This window comes from Dama dama, chromosome 11 (assembly GCF_033118175.1).
Source record: "Dama dama isolate Ldn47 chromosome 11, ASM3311817v1, whole genome shotgun sequence".
Lineage (NCBI taxonomy): Eukaryota > Metazoa > Chordata > Mammalia > Artiodactyla > Cervidae > Dama > Dama dama.
This window is the reverse complement of record NC_083691.1, coordinates 75185290-75199189: the sequence shown is the minus strand read 5'-3', so window position 1 is coordinate 75199189 and position 13900 is coordinate 75185290. Positions and strand designations below refer to the sequence as shown.

Below are 13900 nucleotides of genomic sequence, written 5' to 3'. Positions count from 1 at the left end.
TCAGCTTGCAGTCACTGCTAAAAGGCTTCATGTTTCCTCCAAGGCAATTTCCCCTTAAGGAGAAGAGGGATAAGAATCTGGTACTGGCTTCCTCATCGTGAAGTAGAAGCAACAGAAACCCCTTAGGAAGTGTCAGTAGTGTTGTTGCTTTTATTGGAGAGTTACTTCTGTTGTCAGTGGATTGGGTACATATACACCATGGAATATTACTCAGCCATTAAAAAGAATTCATTTGAACCAGTCCTAATGAGATGGATGAAGCTGGAGCCCATTATACAGAGTGAAGTAAGCCAGAAAGATAAAGAACATTACAGCATACTGACACATGTATATGGAATTTAGAAAGGTGATAACGATAACCCTATATGCAGAACAGAAAAAGAGACACAGAAATACAGAACAGACTTTTGAACTTTGTGGGAGAATGTGAGGGTGGGATATTTCAAAAGAACAGCATGTATACTATCTATGGTGAAACAGATCACCAGCCCAGGTGGGATGCACGAGACAAGTGCTCCGGCCTGGTGCACTGGGAAGACCCAGAGGAATTGGGTGGAGAGGGAGGTGGGAGGGGGGATCGGGATTGGGAATACTGTAAATCCATGGCTGATTCATATCAATGTATGACAAAACCCACTGGAAAAAAATAATAATAATAATAAAAATTAAAAAAAAAAAAAAAAAGACCTGTGACACATCAAGAAAGATCTTAGTGCTCCTCCGGTGTGTCACCCAGGCCTGCAGGCTGAGTTTGTATGAAAGAGCATTTAAACACACACACACAAGTGCACAAAGTGAAAAACAAACAGATGCAAGAAGCCAGCCTCTATCTGCACGTACACTTTGGGTAATAGGTAGGTAATTTTTGTGCCTAAGCATTGTCTACATATTAAAGTTCACTTGATCTTCAAACATCCCTCCCAGTGGGTATCATCATCCCAGTTTTACACATGAGGAAACTAGTAATGGATTTGTACGCGGATATCAGGTGAGTTGCAGAGCTGGGAGTCTGCCCAGGTCAGCCTGACTCCAAGGACTTGTGTGCCCCAGTCCTTGAGCTTTGCAATCCTAAAGCATCACTGTCATGCTCTCCATCAGTCTTTCCACGACAGCCAGTGATCCAGACATCCTGGGAATCTGTCAGGCCAGAGATGATTGAGGGCAAGCTCAGACCCCTTGGGACTGGTTTGTCATTTAATCCACCAAGAGGCAAATAATCAGCCAGCAAGTATTAATTGAGGGCCTGGGTGAGAGGCCTGGCAGGGGAGGCAGAAGGTGTGCAAGCCTGAGAATAATTCAAGAGAAAGACGCAGCCACATCTATGCCCAGTGGAGGGGCGGTGCCACCCATCAAGGAAGGCGCTGACCAGGGGCTGAGGGTGAGGCAGGTTGCCACTGTTGGGAAACCAGAGGCCCTGATGGCTTCCCTTCCACGGCCTGGGACTCCCTCTGGGGCATAGAAGAGGCCAAGAAAGGGCCACTGGGAGTGCCTGGCACCCACCTCTCAGCTTTGCCCAAGTGAGCCAGACCCAGACCATTTTCCCTACAGAGCCATCCTCTGCATTTCCAGCTCCCAGCTGATAACTGGCTGAGGAACTGAGGCTGCCCCCGGCCTCTGCGCAGGAACTGAGCTAGGAGAAGGGATTCCTCTCTGTGTGAGGGGAGGTCCCCCAGGAACAGAGAAACTCAGTGGGAAGGCTGTGTGGGGCTGGACCAGTGGCTGCTCTGGGGTGACAAGGTGACAGGGTGTGGGGCTAGCTGAGATGGAAGGCGGAAGGCGGGGAGGGAGGCAGAAAAACCTGCCCTTCCTGTCAGGTGGGCCTCCCTGCCTGGCTCCCTCCCTCTCTCCCAACACTATTTTAAAAATGTAACCAGAGGCTTCCCTTGTCCCTACCCACCTACTCCAGACAGGTGCAGGGAATTCACCTGGGCACCCCTACAGTAATGGGAGGGGAGGGGGATAGTGGGCCCCCTCCTGAAGTAGGCCACTTTAGCAACGCAAAGGGCAGGGGAGAGGGGTCTTTCCTGACTCTTAAAAGCAAATGCCTCTTCATTTGAATAGAAACTGATTTAAAATCATCTGATTTTAAATGATATCAAGTAGAAAAAAATGCCTCTTCATTGTAATTTTCTAGTAAACATTTAAAATAATCTGATTTTTTAAAAAATGATATCAAATAGAAACGACATTTTTAAACGTACAGAATGTGTAGTGTGCAAGACTTAGGTTTGTTTTTTTTTTTTTTTTAATTGAGCTATACTTAATTTACAATGTTGTGTTACTTTCAGGTGTATAGCAAAGTGATTCAGTTTGGGATCCATTTGTCCTGACAGCTTCTCTTAAATTCGGGAGAAACTTCTGGAGCAAAAAGATATATTCATTAGGAAAGAAAAACAGGGAAAGAGAAAGGGAGGCGTGGAGAGAAGCGGAGAAGGAACAGACGCAGAGGGCAGGTGGGGGATGGATTGCCCCAGGCAAGAAATTTAGTGAAAATTCGCAGGGCCGGGACTCCCTCTAAATCTGCTCCTCCCAGCTCTAGGGATTTCCTCATGCTACTTTCACCTAAATAACTGGACAGTGGGGAAGCATTCGATTTGCTTCAACCCTATTTAATCCCCAAGATGCTATGGCCGCCACAGCCACCCATCTGTACTTTCAGTGACACACCTACACACCAAGATCCCCTCCAACATCAAGGCTGTAATAGCTGGCTCCTTATTTAGAGGGGGAATATGCAGGAGATTCTGGAATCCACAGGAATTTTGCTCTGATGCTAATGCCGATTGTACAAAGTTTCAGTATAAAGAGGGCATGAAGGTTTTGTAAAAATTGGGCTGAACAAGAAAGGTAAACTGTTCTTATGAAGCACTGGGAGAAAGTACTTAGTAACCTGAGCCGGGGGCTGCCCAGGTCAAGGCACCCGTGTTCCATTCCACAGATGCTCCTAGAATTTGCAGAGAAATACTCACCACTGTACACTGTACAGGTAAAGTCAGTGTGGAATTGTCTTTGGGTCTTTCCAGTACAAGCCTAATTCTGGCCTTAATTATTACACCTCAGGCAGATGAACTTCTCTTTGTAATGCTCTCATACACAATGAACTCTGGGCTCTCTGCCTTGGAGTCATTTACTTAGAACTTTACTATCAGCATATTTCTAGGTCAGAAGGCATCTCTCTACCATAAATTACTGTCTGATGGAGAGACCCTTTAATTTAGCCTAAGATAGAATAAATAAGAGGGCTAATCTGCTATGATAAAAAATGAACAATTAAGATAGAGCATGCCAAGCCCCATTGTCTAAAAGTTTTGAAACATCCATGCCTCCTCTTCATTCTATTGAGGTAGATCGTTGAGCCTGTTGATCATAGCTGGGCTTGTGACCCCAACTCATGCATCAGAGACTACTAGCCTCTGAGCGAAACCAAGAGAAATCCTCAGAGTTTAAAATCTCAAGTATTTACAGGCACATTCTCAGCATTACATCCCTGGTTTTCTTCAAAGGGCAAAGACAGAGGTATGCAGTAGAGAGAAATAAAACGTTAAAAATGAGGTCTGTGTGGAAACTTATTTCTTGGTTTGGCACCGGGGGAGGTACATGTACATGTATACGTGGGTATGTGTGAGCACATTTGGGGACACATTCATGAGTACTTTAGAAGGTGCCCCTGAAACTCTCCTCTCTAATACCAACTCTGCAGAAGGACACAACTCCAGACCCTAGAATTACACAGATAGAAAAGGTCTTTGCCCAGCCACTGCAAATCATAAAGGGGCAAATGTTTCCCTCATTCTTTGTTTATTAATATGTTTCATAATCAAACTCCTGCAGTATCCAGACCCCTTCAGTGCCATGTGTGCATGCTAAGTCACTTTAGTCACGAATGACTCTACTATCCATGGGATTCTCAGGCAAGAATACCAGGGTGGGTTGCCATGCCTTTCTCCAGGGGATCTTCACAACCCAGGTATCAAACCCAGGTCTCCTGCATTGCAGGCAGATTCTTCACCATCTGAGCCACTAGGGAAGCCCCTCCAGTGCCATGGAACTATCCTTCTCACTCAGCTTAGGCCCACGCCATGACTGTCTCTTGCTGTCCCTGACCACTTCTTAAATCTGCAGGGGGTTTGCTGGGGACACGTGATGACAACTTGGAAGGAAAGCCATTTCTGAGGTTGTGCGGCCCTTCCCTCCCATTCTCCTTTTCTGAGACTGAAAGCTAGAGAGTGGGCCAGATGTGACTAGAATTTCCCTCCATTTCTAAGCTCCCTCGTCTACATGGCTGGGTGCTCTGTTGTCTGCCACAGGAGTGCATTGAGGATGGCAGGAAGACAAGGATATCAAGGGGAGGCAAGACATGAAGATGCTGGAGACCAACTCCTATCAAATCACACTTTCGCAGAGCATCTGCCTAGACAAGATGCCCAAAGCAGTTCTCTTCTCATGTAGGAAATGGAAGCCCTAAAAGTATAGTCTATGGCTGGACCTTAAGGCACCCAGAGATAGTCTGACACCCCTGCCAGCCTAGGCTAATGAGTCAGAAACCATCATGTAATTCAGTGATGCACAGAGTATTCAAACAGCAGAGCTTAAAGGAACTCTAAATATCTAGCCCTCTCACTTTAAAGAAAAGGAACTGAGGCCCAGAGATAGAAAACCAATCTCTTTGGTTTTCTCTGGCCATCGCAGCTATTTCTGTCTTCGTTATCTTTGTGCATTTGCTGGATATTCCCCTAACAGTCCCCTCCAATTGCAGCCCTCATGGCTTCTTCAGCTGACTACTCGTGATCTTCCCATGGTTTCTTCCTCCAGCAGCACCTTCACTTTTTCTGCTGAGATCTCCTTGAAGAAGTGCTTTTGGACAGGATCCTCTCTAAAATCCTAGACAGGTAAGCCTTTGGATTCCAATCTAGTAAACATTGTACAATATCTGTATAACATTGTACAGACCTAGTGACTACTGCCCAGATCCCCGTTAGAAATGAAGGGCATCCTCCCCCAGGCACGGTGCCCATGATCAGATGTCTTCCCCGAGAGCGACCAGAACCAATGGTTGATCAGCACAGAGGTACACAGGCCTATCCCCTCCAACGCAACTCTGGAGGGCTGTTCCAGTTTCAGAACTTCCTCGGGGGATTGGGCAAGGTCTTTGTTGAGATTCCACTTCTTCTGCCCAATCCAGCTTCATTCCTGTTCCTCCCACTGGTGCTGATTCCAAGAGTGCTCCCTATTAAACCTCCCTGCACACTCATCTCCCCCTCAAGTTGGCTCCCAGGGAATACAACCTGCAACAGGCACCATCGTCATGATGTAGGCAAGAGGGAGTAACTTCAGAACCTCGTCCTTCCCCTGACAGCCTCAAGCCACTTCAGCCAGCCTCTTACCCATAGGTATTCCTCAAGCTTCAGGGAACAGGCATCAACCTCAGGACATGGTCGCTAGTAAGTCCCAGTCACCAGACCTGGAGAGAGTGGCTGGGAGGGTCCTCCCTTCCCCCATGGCCCGGGATGGGGGAACTCCATGATTTTGACAACTCTGCCCTCAAGACCAAATGTCTAGTCCTTGCCCTTATCCATCCACACGCTCCCTGAGGTAAGCACTGGCTAAAGCCTGCAAAACCATCTTCAAAAATCTCTTTCTCCAGGTCTGTATCTTCGAAAAAAGGGTAATTGTTTCCTCTTGTCTTGGGACCTCAGTTGAAACTGAACTAGAAAAAGTCCCATTTTAACAGCTGGTTACAGACCTCACTTTATTTTTAACAGACCAAACCCACACTACAGCAGTCAGGAGGGTGTCTGTGACCCCTGTTCTGTATCCTTCTTAATTGTCCAGGCTCCAGGGTAGTGCTGCTCAGAGTCCAGTATCATCATTTTTAGGGACATTAGCACTTTCACCTATGCTTGTGCCTTTTTCTCTCTAAGGTGGGGCTGGTGTGTCCTTTCTGTGGACCATTCCGCCCGCGTGTGTATGATTTTACCACCTTGCAATGGCACCCACCAGCCTGGCAGGTGGCCAGTCTAAGTGGGGCTTCTCAGGGCCCTAGCTTTTTTATTAATACACGGCTGGGACTCTGGCTTTTCCTGCTTCTTCACTCACTCTTTGCACTATCTCATCCTCCATCACCAAACTCTTACAACACTCATTGTTTAGATTCTGATTTTTCTCTCAATTCTTATATTTAAAAAATTTAAGAATATATACATTGTATATATCAATTTTAAAACAGTTTAGGGGAGAAAATGGGAATCATTACCACATTAAATGATTCTTACTGGTTTCAGAAGTCTTAAAAAGGGAGTAAATGTGTGTCATTATCTTGGAAATGTGGGGTATACACAAATAGATTGTCTCCTTCTGGAGGGAAGGGAACCTCTGCCTCTTCTTCTTCCATCAAGTTGATGTCTTAAAACCGGATACATGGTAGCCATGGGCCAACGACTCCTTCACTGTTAGTTGAAGGACAGCATGATGGACAGACAAGACCATTCATGAGCAAAAACCTCATCCCTAGACCTAAAAGTGGAAGCCATTAGTCTCGAAAGTCATTGATTATCCAGGTTGAGGTATAGGGGAAGCTGAGGTTCTTGATTATATTTTTTTAGATTTTTTTTAAAAACTATGCTATACAGCATGTGGGAATCTTAGTTCTCTGACCAGTGATCAAACTCACACCCCCTGCACTGGAAGCACAGAGTTTTGACCACTGGACTGTCAGGGAAGTCACAAGGCTGTGCTTCTTTAAAACTGGATCCTTCTTATCAAAAAGCACTTAGCAATCCAAAAAAACTTGATCCTTTCCTCAATAAAAATTACAGAACTCTTTGAAAGATGACAAATTCTGGATTAGGGGTGTCAAGAAACACAACATTTAATACTAGATACAGCAAATGTCTGTGTGAACCATCCCACAGCTTTGGCCTGAATCCAGATGCGGGGGATGGGGGGTATGGTTTACTAGTGCTGAAGTTCAGTGACGGGAAGTGTGAGAATAGATTTTGTAAAGTCACAACTTAAGAGCTGGTTTCTTTTGGAGGGAGTAACGTGCAAGTGTTCCTTGTTATTTCAAGTGTTATTTCCATAGGGAAGGAGTCGTGGCCTCTGTGATTGCCCTTCCTCCCATCTCTGCTCCCGAATCTGTGGGCTCTCCCACCCCTAAAACAACTAAATGTCCAGACAAGGGCCAGATGGGTCATCCTTGAGATAACATACCTGGTAGCACCAGGACTCATGCAGGGACTTGCATGACTCTGACAGCCTCTCTTACCTCACTCTAGTTTCAGCCCTGATGTGTGATAATGCGCTGAAAGTCATAAAATACAAAAGAAGCAGCCCTGCCTTCCAATATCTCTTCTTCTGAGAAGAGATATTCCAACATAATTTCCAACCACATCCTGGACCATACTGTTACTTTAACAGATTACTGAGGTCTTATTTCTGCCATCTGCACACAGCATCCCAGGGGCCAGCTAACTACCAAGGTTGTAACTTAACTCCTTTTCTCTATCTCATCCTCCTCAGGGCTGTGCTCTATAGAGAAGAGGAAGCCAGAGACCCGGTCTTGGAACGTGTTGAAACAAGATGGGTGTTTCCCTGCTGCTGAAGCCTTTGTCACCAAGCAGTTCAGTCTGGAGTAAGGGGAAGGTGGCACGATTTGTTGGGAGCTGGGCAGTTTGCTCCCATTTTAAGCAGCTTGGGAGCTCTGCCCTCTGCTGCCCTCTGTGGCCAAAACTTCAAGGTCTCTAGAGACACTGAATCCGCGGCTCGCTCGCTCTCTCTCCCTGCCATCATCTCATGAAGCTTTTCTCCTTTAGTTCTCCATGGGCTTTAAAAGTAAAATGGGACACTCTAGCCACAAGCCTGCATCTGGTTTATACTCTCAGCTCCTTCCTGCAAAGGTTGTTGAACTGAATCCTGTAAGAAATCTTAAGAGGTCATTGGGTCCCTCAGCTCTGCTTTAAGCAAGACTGGCTGCAACCCTTCTGGGAATTACATAGGCTTTGGCAAATCTCATACTGCCAAAATCCTGGGTTCTTCAATGTTACTCACTGGGATTTCCACAAAATCTGCATAATTGTTTATCTTAACTTGGGACCTTTCACTTAAAGGGCAAAAATCCTGATTAGAAAGATGGTCAGGCTGGCCATGAGAAGGATCTGTTAATATGGTTGATGTGTTTTTGTCTGATGCTTTACCTTTCTTCTTGGATTTTTTTTTTTTTTTTAACACAGGTTAATTTCCTAAGCTCAACCTTGTTGAAATGTTCTCTTTGGGTTGGAGGTGTCACTTTGCTACCGGCAAGCACAGCTGAGGACCTAGAGATTTCTCCTTACTCTGGGAATGCAAGGCTTTGGGCACCTGAAAGTCGTCAAAGTACCTGTTTCTTTTCCCACTCCAGTCCCAAGTGAGGTGAGTAAGCTTACTGCTAATTAATGGAGAACTGTGTCTCACCAATCCTTTGGCTGGAGAAGTCCAATATGAAATTAACTCGTTCCTAAAACCCACCGAAGAATTGATGCTTTTGAACTGTGGTGTTGGAGAAGACTCTTGAGAGTCTCTTGAACTGCAAGGAGATCCAGCTAGTCCATCCTAAAGGAGATCAGTCCTGGGTGTTCATTGGAAGGACTGATGTTGAAGCTGAAACTCCAATACTTTGGCCACCTGATGCGAAGAACTGACTCATTGGAAAAGACCCTGTTGTTGGGAATGATTGAAGGCAGGAGGAGAAGGTGACGACAGAGGATGAGACGGTTGGATGGCATCACCAACTCAATGGACATAAGCTTGGGTAAACTCCGGGAGCTGGTGATGGACAGGGAGGCCTGGCATGCTGCAGTTCACGGGGTTGCAAAGAGTCGGAGACGACTGAGGGACTGAACTAAACTGAACACCCACCAACACCAAGAAAATGTTCCCTAGAGGGATTTGCAGTTTTTTGTTTGAATTTCCTAACTGTCGGGCCTATTTGATTTCAAAGTCTGTGTGCACAGTGCTCAGCAACCCTAGGAAAATGAGGAAATATGCCTGTTTCCCCAGTTCTCTGCTGGTTTTTTCACCTATTCCTATTCCGCTTGCCAGTGCCTTCCAAAAGCTCCTGAAAGGTACTCCCGCCCCTCTTGCAGGTTGCCAGGGGGAAAACACATGTTTATTTTGTATTTTGGTGGTGACAGAAACTTATACCAAACAAACTCTTCTTATGTATCTTATTTCTTGATATTTCCTTTTGTATTATGTTTTAAAAAGCATAAACACCCCCTTGACCATTTTAAGCATACAATTCAGTATTGTTAACATGTTCACATTGTTCATCGTCTAGAACTTTTTCATCCTGCAAAACTAAACCTCTATGCATATTAAACATGAATCCCTCACACCACCCCCTTCTGGTTTGTTTCTTCTATGAATCTGACTAGTTTAGAAACTTCAAAAGTGGAATCACACAGCATATGCCTTTTTGTGACTAGCTTATTTCACTTAGCCTAACAGTACTGAAGGTACCTTACCAGATGGTTTTTGTATAAAATATAGGGAAGCTAAGGGGGGGGGGGGGGGGAAGGAACAGCAAGGCTTAGGGTCCCAAGGTGGACCAGTTCCGCCACCCTTGCTTTCTCTTCAACTCACACCCGGGAAGCCCGTGCGCCCTTCTCAAATGAGCTTCAAAGATTAAAATCCTCCCGGTCCCTTCCAGAAACATCCCTGCTGGATCGCCACCATGTAGGTAGGGAATAGGGTGGGATTCTTGGGAGAGGAGTCACCGGCAGCACAGAGCACGGGATCTCCAGCGGGCGCGGGTCCCCGGCAGCGCCGCAAGAGCAGCTGGAAAACCTTGGGCTCTGACGGCCTCTGGACCTCTGATCTCCCTACACCTGCAGTCTTTTCGTTACCAACTGGACCGCGGAGATACAATGAGCAGCCCTGAAATTATGCGATTTCAGGACACGCTGTCAACTCTTATCCCGAGATCACGCTATAAAGCCAGACTGCTTCTCCGATTCTGAACTGGCCGGGACCCGCGCGGCGGTGGCCAGGAGTTGGGAGCTGGGCGCGGAAAGCCAGACCGCCCTTAGGACCTTCGATCAGGTATCCCCTCCAGCTCGGCGCAACCCCGCAGGCAACCGACGTGCCAGGTGAAGGAAGAAAAGAAGAGCAGAGGCAGCAATAACTCCATTTCACTGCACTGTTTCCCTGGATCCGACAGGCACAAGTGATCGGTCTCCCTGCCTCTCTCTTTCGGGACTGCTAAGCTAGCTGTGTTCTGCCAGAAAAACACATCGCCCAGACCGAGTGCGCAGCATTTGGGGACATCTGAATTATCTCTCGCCCCGGGCCCGATGTGACAGGCAGCCGGGCGAGGGACGCGGGAGCGCAGCATCGCCGAGCGGCTCCACGAAGCGCGGCACCCTGGGCGCTCCCGGTTGAGCCCGGGTCCCAAGGACAGGGCAGAGGTGGGAGGACCCCGGCTTACGGGGGCACAGCCGCTCCTGCAAGGGCCCCCCGAAACCCAGTCTTCGCTGCTGCTTAGCCCCACCAAGGTGCGCCTCCTCGGTGCGGGGTCCCGCCTACCTCCCGCCACCCCGCCGACCTCATAAACAACTTCGCTAACCGCAGAGGGCGGGGGCGGGGCGGGCGGGCCGCTGCCGAGCCGAGAGCGGGGGCAGCGGGGCGGGCCGGGGTCAGGGCACAGGCTGCGGCCGCGCCGCCCGATTGGCCGGGACGCCGTGGGCCGCCCCGGCGCGCGGCGCGGGCGGGGCGGGGCGGACGGGGGCGGGGCCTGCTTGCTTGCGCGTGCCCGCCCCCCGCCCGCTGCGCCCGCGCCCCTCGCGCCCTCCCCACCCCCGCCGGCCGCCGGAGTTTTTAAAGTGGGCTGACCGCCCCGCGAGCCCGACATTCGGGAGCGGCCCGACGCACGGCTCCGGCGCCCGCCGCCTCCCGCCCCAGCTTTCCTGAGGCGGCCGTACAATCCTCGGCAGTGTCCTGAGACTGTATGGTCATCTCAGCCTCCGCGTCTGCCCGGCCCCGGACTCTGCCAACTCCCGTCGTTTTCAAGCCACTTCTTGTATTTCGAAAACCCAGAAAAGCGACTCCTGACTCCTTTTCGAAGGAAAAAGAAACTTCAGCCCCCTGCTCGCTGCCCCCCGCCCCCCACTTTTCTTTTTGCGTTTGACAGCGTCCTTCCACTCCTTTCCCGACCCCGCCTCCCGGTGCAGGTTCCTCCCTGTCACCTTTCTCCACCCACCTCCCCCGCACCAAGCCTGCTGCCCGCAACTTCCACCTGACCGTGCGGACGCTCGGGACCTGCGAGCACCTGGCACCTTTCACACCGGCGTGGGCCTCGAGGAGGGGGCTAGGGCCAAAGCGAAAGTAGCGGCTGCAGCCCCCACCGGCCCTGGAGCTCAGGTGCTCGGAGCCTCAAAGGGCCCCAGCGACAATGACAGCTGACAAGGAGAAGAAAAGGTAAGCAGGCGTCCGAGCCGGCAGGGGAGTTGGTCCGGGGTGGGGGTGGCGGGGCTCCCCGCGAGACCGCCGCTGGGAGAGGAGCGCAGAGGGGACTTTGAAGACCCAGGGATAGATTTGGAAGGTTTGGCAGGGGAGCGCAAGTGTCCAGTCTGGGGACACGCCGCTCGGGTTCGCGGTCGAGAGTTCTGTGGCCCGAAGGAGTTGGGAATCTGCGCCGGGAATCTGACAACGAAGCCAGGAAATGGCCCTAGAGGTCGGAGGTGCTCCCGAGGTACCTTCCAAAATCCATCCCCCTCCAAGCCCCGCACCAAACTCACGCGACTCGCGTGTTGAAACGTTTCTTGGTTGACTCGCTCAAGTCAACTTTTCGACTTTCTCACGGCCCACTTGAGGGGCAGCATCCACTCTTTTCCTCGGGACCCGCGGGGTCCTTCTAAATGAGCTCTGCCCGCGCTGCCTCCCAGAACTGGCAAGGGGCCGGAGGCAGAACGCGGCGCTGGCACGGGCCCCGGCAGAGCGGCCAGGGCGCAGCGAAGGGACCCACTCCAGGGCTCCAGACCCCACGGAAGTTGGGAGAAGTCCCTTTCCTGATCCCGCACCTTGCCTCGGCGGGGGAATGGGTAGTGGGCCCAGCTGCCTCGCGGAAGCAGCCGTCTCCGTGCTTGGGGAGGGGATGGCGACACCGGGCACTCGCGGCAGGTCCCGGTGTCTCTCCCAAGAGGACAGAGAAGGGCAGCCACGATCTGCCCGCTTGCCCTCGCCAGCCTCTCGGCACTGGGTGAGAGGCAAAGCGGGCCAACTCTCTCTGCCCTCCTGCCCTCTCCCGGCGAGGGTGAGAGTGCGCGGCGTGGCGCGCAGACGTGGGAACCACCTTGCCCCCTGCCGTCGTGCGCGGCTTGCAGCCTGGCTCCCCTCTCCTCTCAACCTCCACTCGTGCCGCCCCAGCGGGCTGGAGCTCTCGGCCCGGTGTTCGACCGTGGCTGGCGGGGCTGGGGTGCGGAGAACTGTAATTGAATGCGTGCTGGGCCGGCTGAAGGATGTGAGCCTCCGGAGATCAACTGCTGGCGCGGGGGGCGCTGTGCGGTGGTTCGGAGATGTGGGACCCAGCCGCGATGGGCGGGCGTGACCGGCCTCGAACCCGGGAGCCCGAAGAGCTCAGTGCTTGGGTCGATTTACTCGTGTTCCGACTTCGGGACCGGAGCCAGAAACCGTGTATCCTCTGGTCGAAAGCGGCGGTTCCCACCTCGGGGCACCGATAAGGGTTTGATAAACGGGAGCAAATCGCGCCCTATCTGGCAGAGCGCCCGGGCCCTTCGCTCCCGGATTGCCGGTGGTGGAGGGGAGAAGGGGAGGGGATTGAGTCTAACTGCGAGTTTACGGCCGCAGCTGCCCCTCCCGCGTCACCGCGGCGCCCCCAGGCCTGAGATGGCCAAGGGAGTCTTGCCCCGGCCGATCTGGGCCCCGGAGACCGCAGCGGGCGCGCGCCCCCGGAGGCCTCGGAGCAGCCCCGGAGTCTTCTGTCTTTGAAGGGCAGCGAAGCAGGGAAGGGACATTAAGGTTCCAACGCCTTTTGTAAGCCCAGTATAGCCTGCCAATAACAATGATTGAACAGTCAAAAAACAAAGTTATAGTCAGCTCCTCTGCGCGCACGCTGGGCTCCGGAGCCGGTGAGGGAACTTATTGTACATTTTACAACTGTGATGCCTATCGGCGAATGTTGCAATCGCGGAGGTGGGGCCTGACTGTAGTCTTGACAGATGTGTGAAGCGTCAGTTTCTCCCGCGCGGCTGTGCGCGGGTTCTGTGCTGTTACGTATGTTAATCGTTTCAGGAAACTTGGGAGCAGCGGAGAAGTTATTTCGACATACCTGACTGTAGTGCCTCTTTTGCTAGAGATAGAGGGAGCCAGAATCGGAGCTGGAAAAGAGTTGGGTAATCAGGCTCTGAATTATTCCCGAGAGCTTCAGGTTTAAGAAGCACTGTGGGGATTGCCTGTGAGATGTCTAGGAGGCCAGAGCCGGTGGCCCTGCCTGTCTGCTTTGCGACTTGCCTTGGTTTTTATGTCGCAGACCGACAGGGCAAACATTTGTGTCTCTCATCATCCGGAGTCCTGTGAGAGGCTGTCCAATTCATGTTGGGCTAAGTGTTTTGAGATATATTTACTTTTCTAGTCTGGCTCTGTTTGCTGGGGGCAGGCTCCTTGAAGGACCAAGGTATAATTAAAATACGTGAACCAGAGCATTGAAAGTTGGTGTGTCATGTAAGTGGTGATCCTTAGCTTTGCCAGAGTGCTTCACAAGTTCTGTATCAGGCTTTCAGGTTAGGATTCTGTGTATAGATTCTTAAGATGCGATTCTTCTGGTTCAGCAGAGTCTTTTCTTCCCCCAAATTCAAGATGCACCGAACATTCACAGTGTTCCTTCTAACAACAGTCGATCAAGAAGTGG

The 13900-nt window shown here is 50.8% G+C and overlaps 1 protein-coding gene across 1 annotated transcript in view; it reads left to right on the top strand.

Annotated features, from left to right (window-relative positions):
• The first annotated feature begins 10869 nt into the window (after positions 1-10869).
• The window catches only part of EPAS1 (endothelial PAS domain protein 1), a 92114-nt gene continuing 89083 nt past the window's right edge, over positions 10870-13900 (top strand). Inside the window, exon 1 of the mRNA XM_061155484.1 lies at positions 10870-11451. Coding sequence (XP_061011467.1) covers positions 11426-11451 — 26 coding nt within the window. The 5' untranslated portion in view covers positions 10870-11425. The remainder of the gene's footprint in view (positions 11452-13900) is intronic.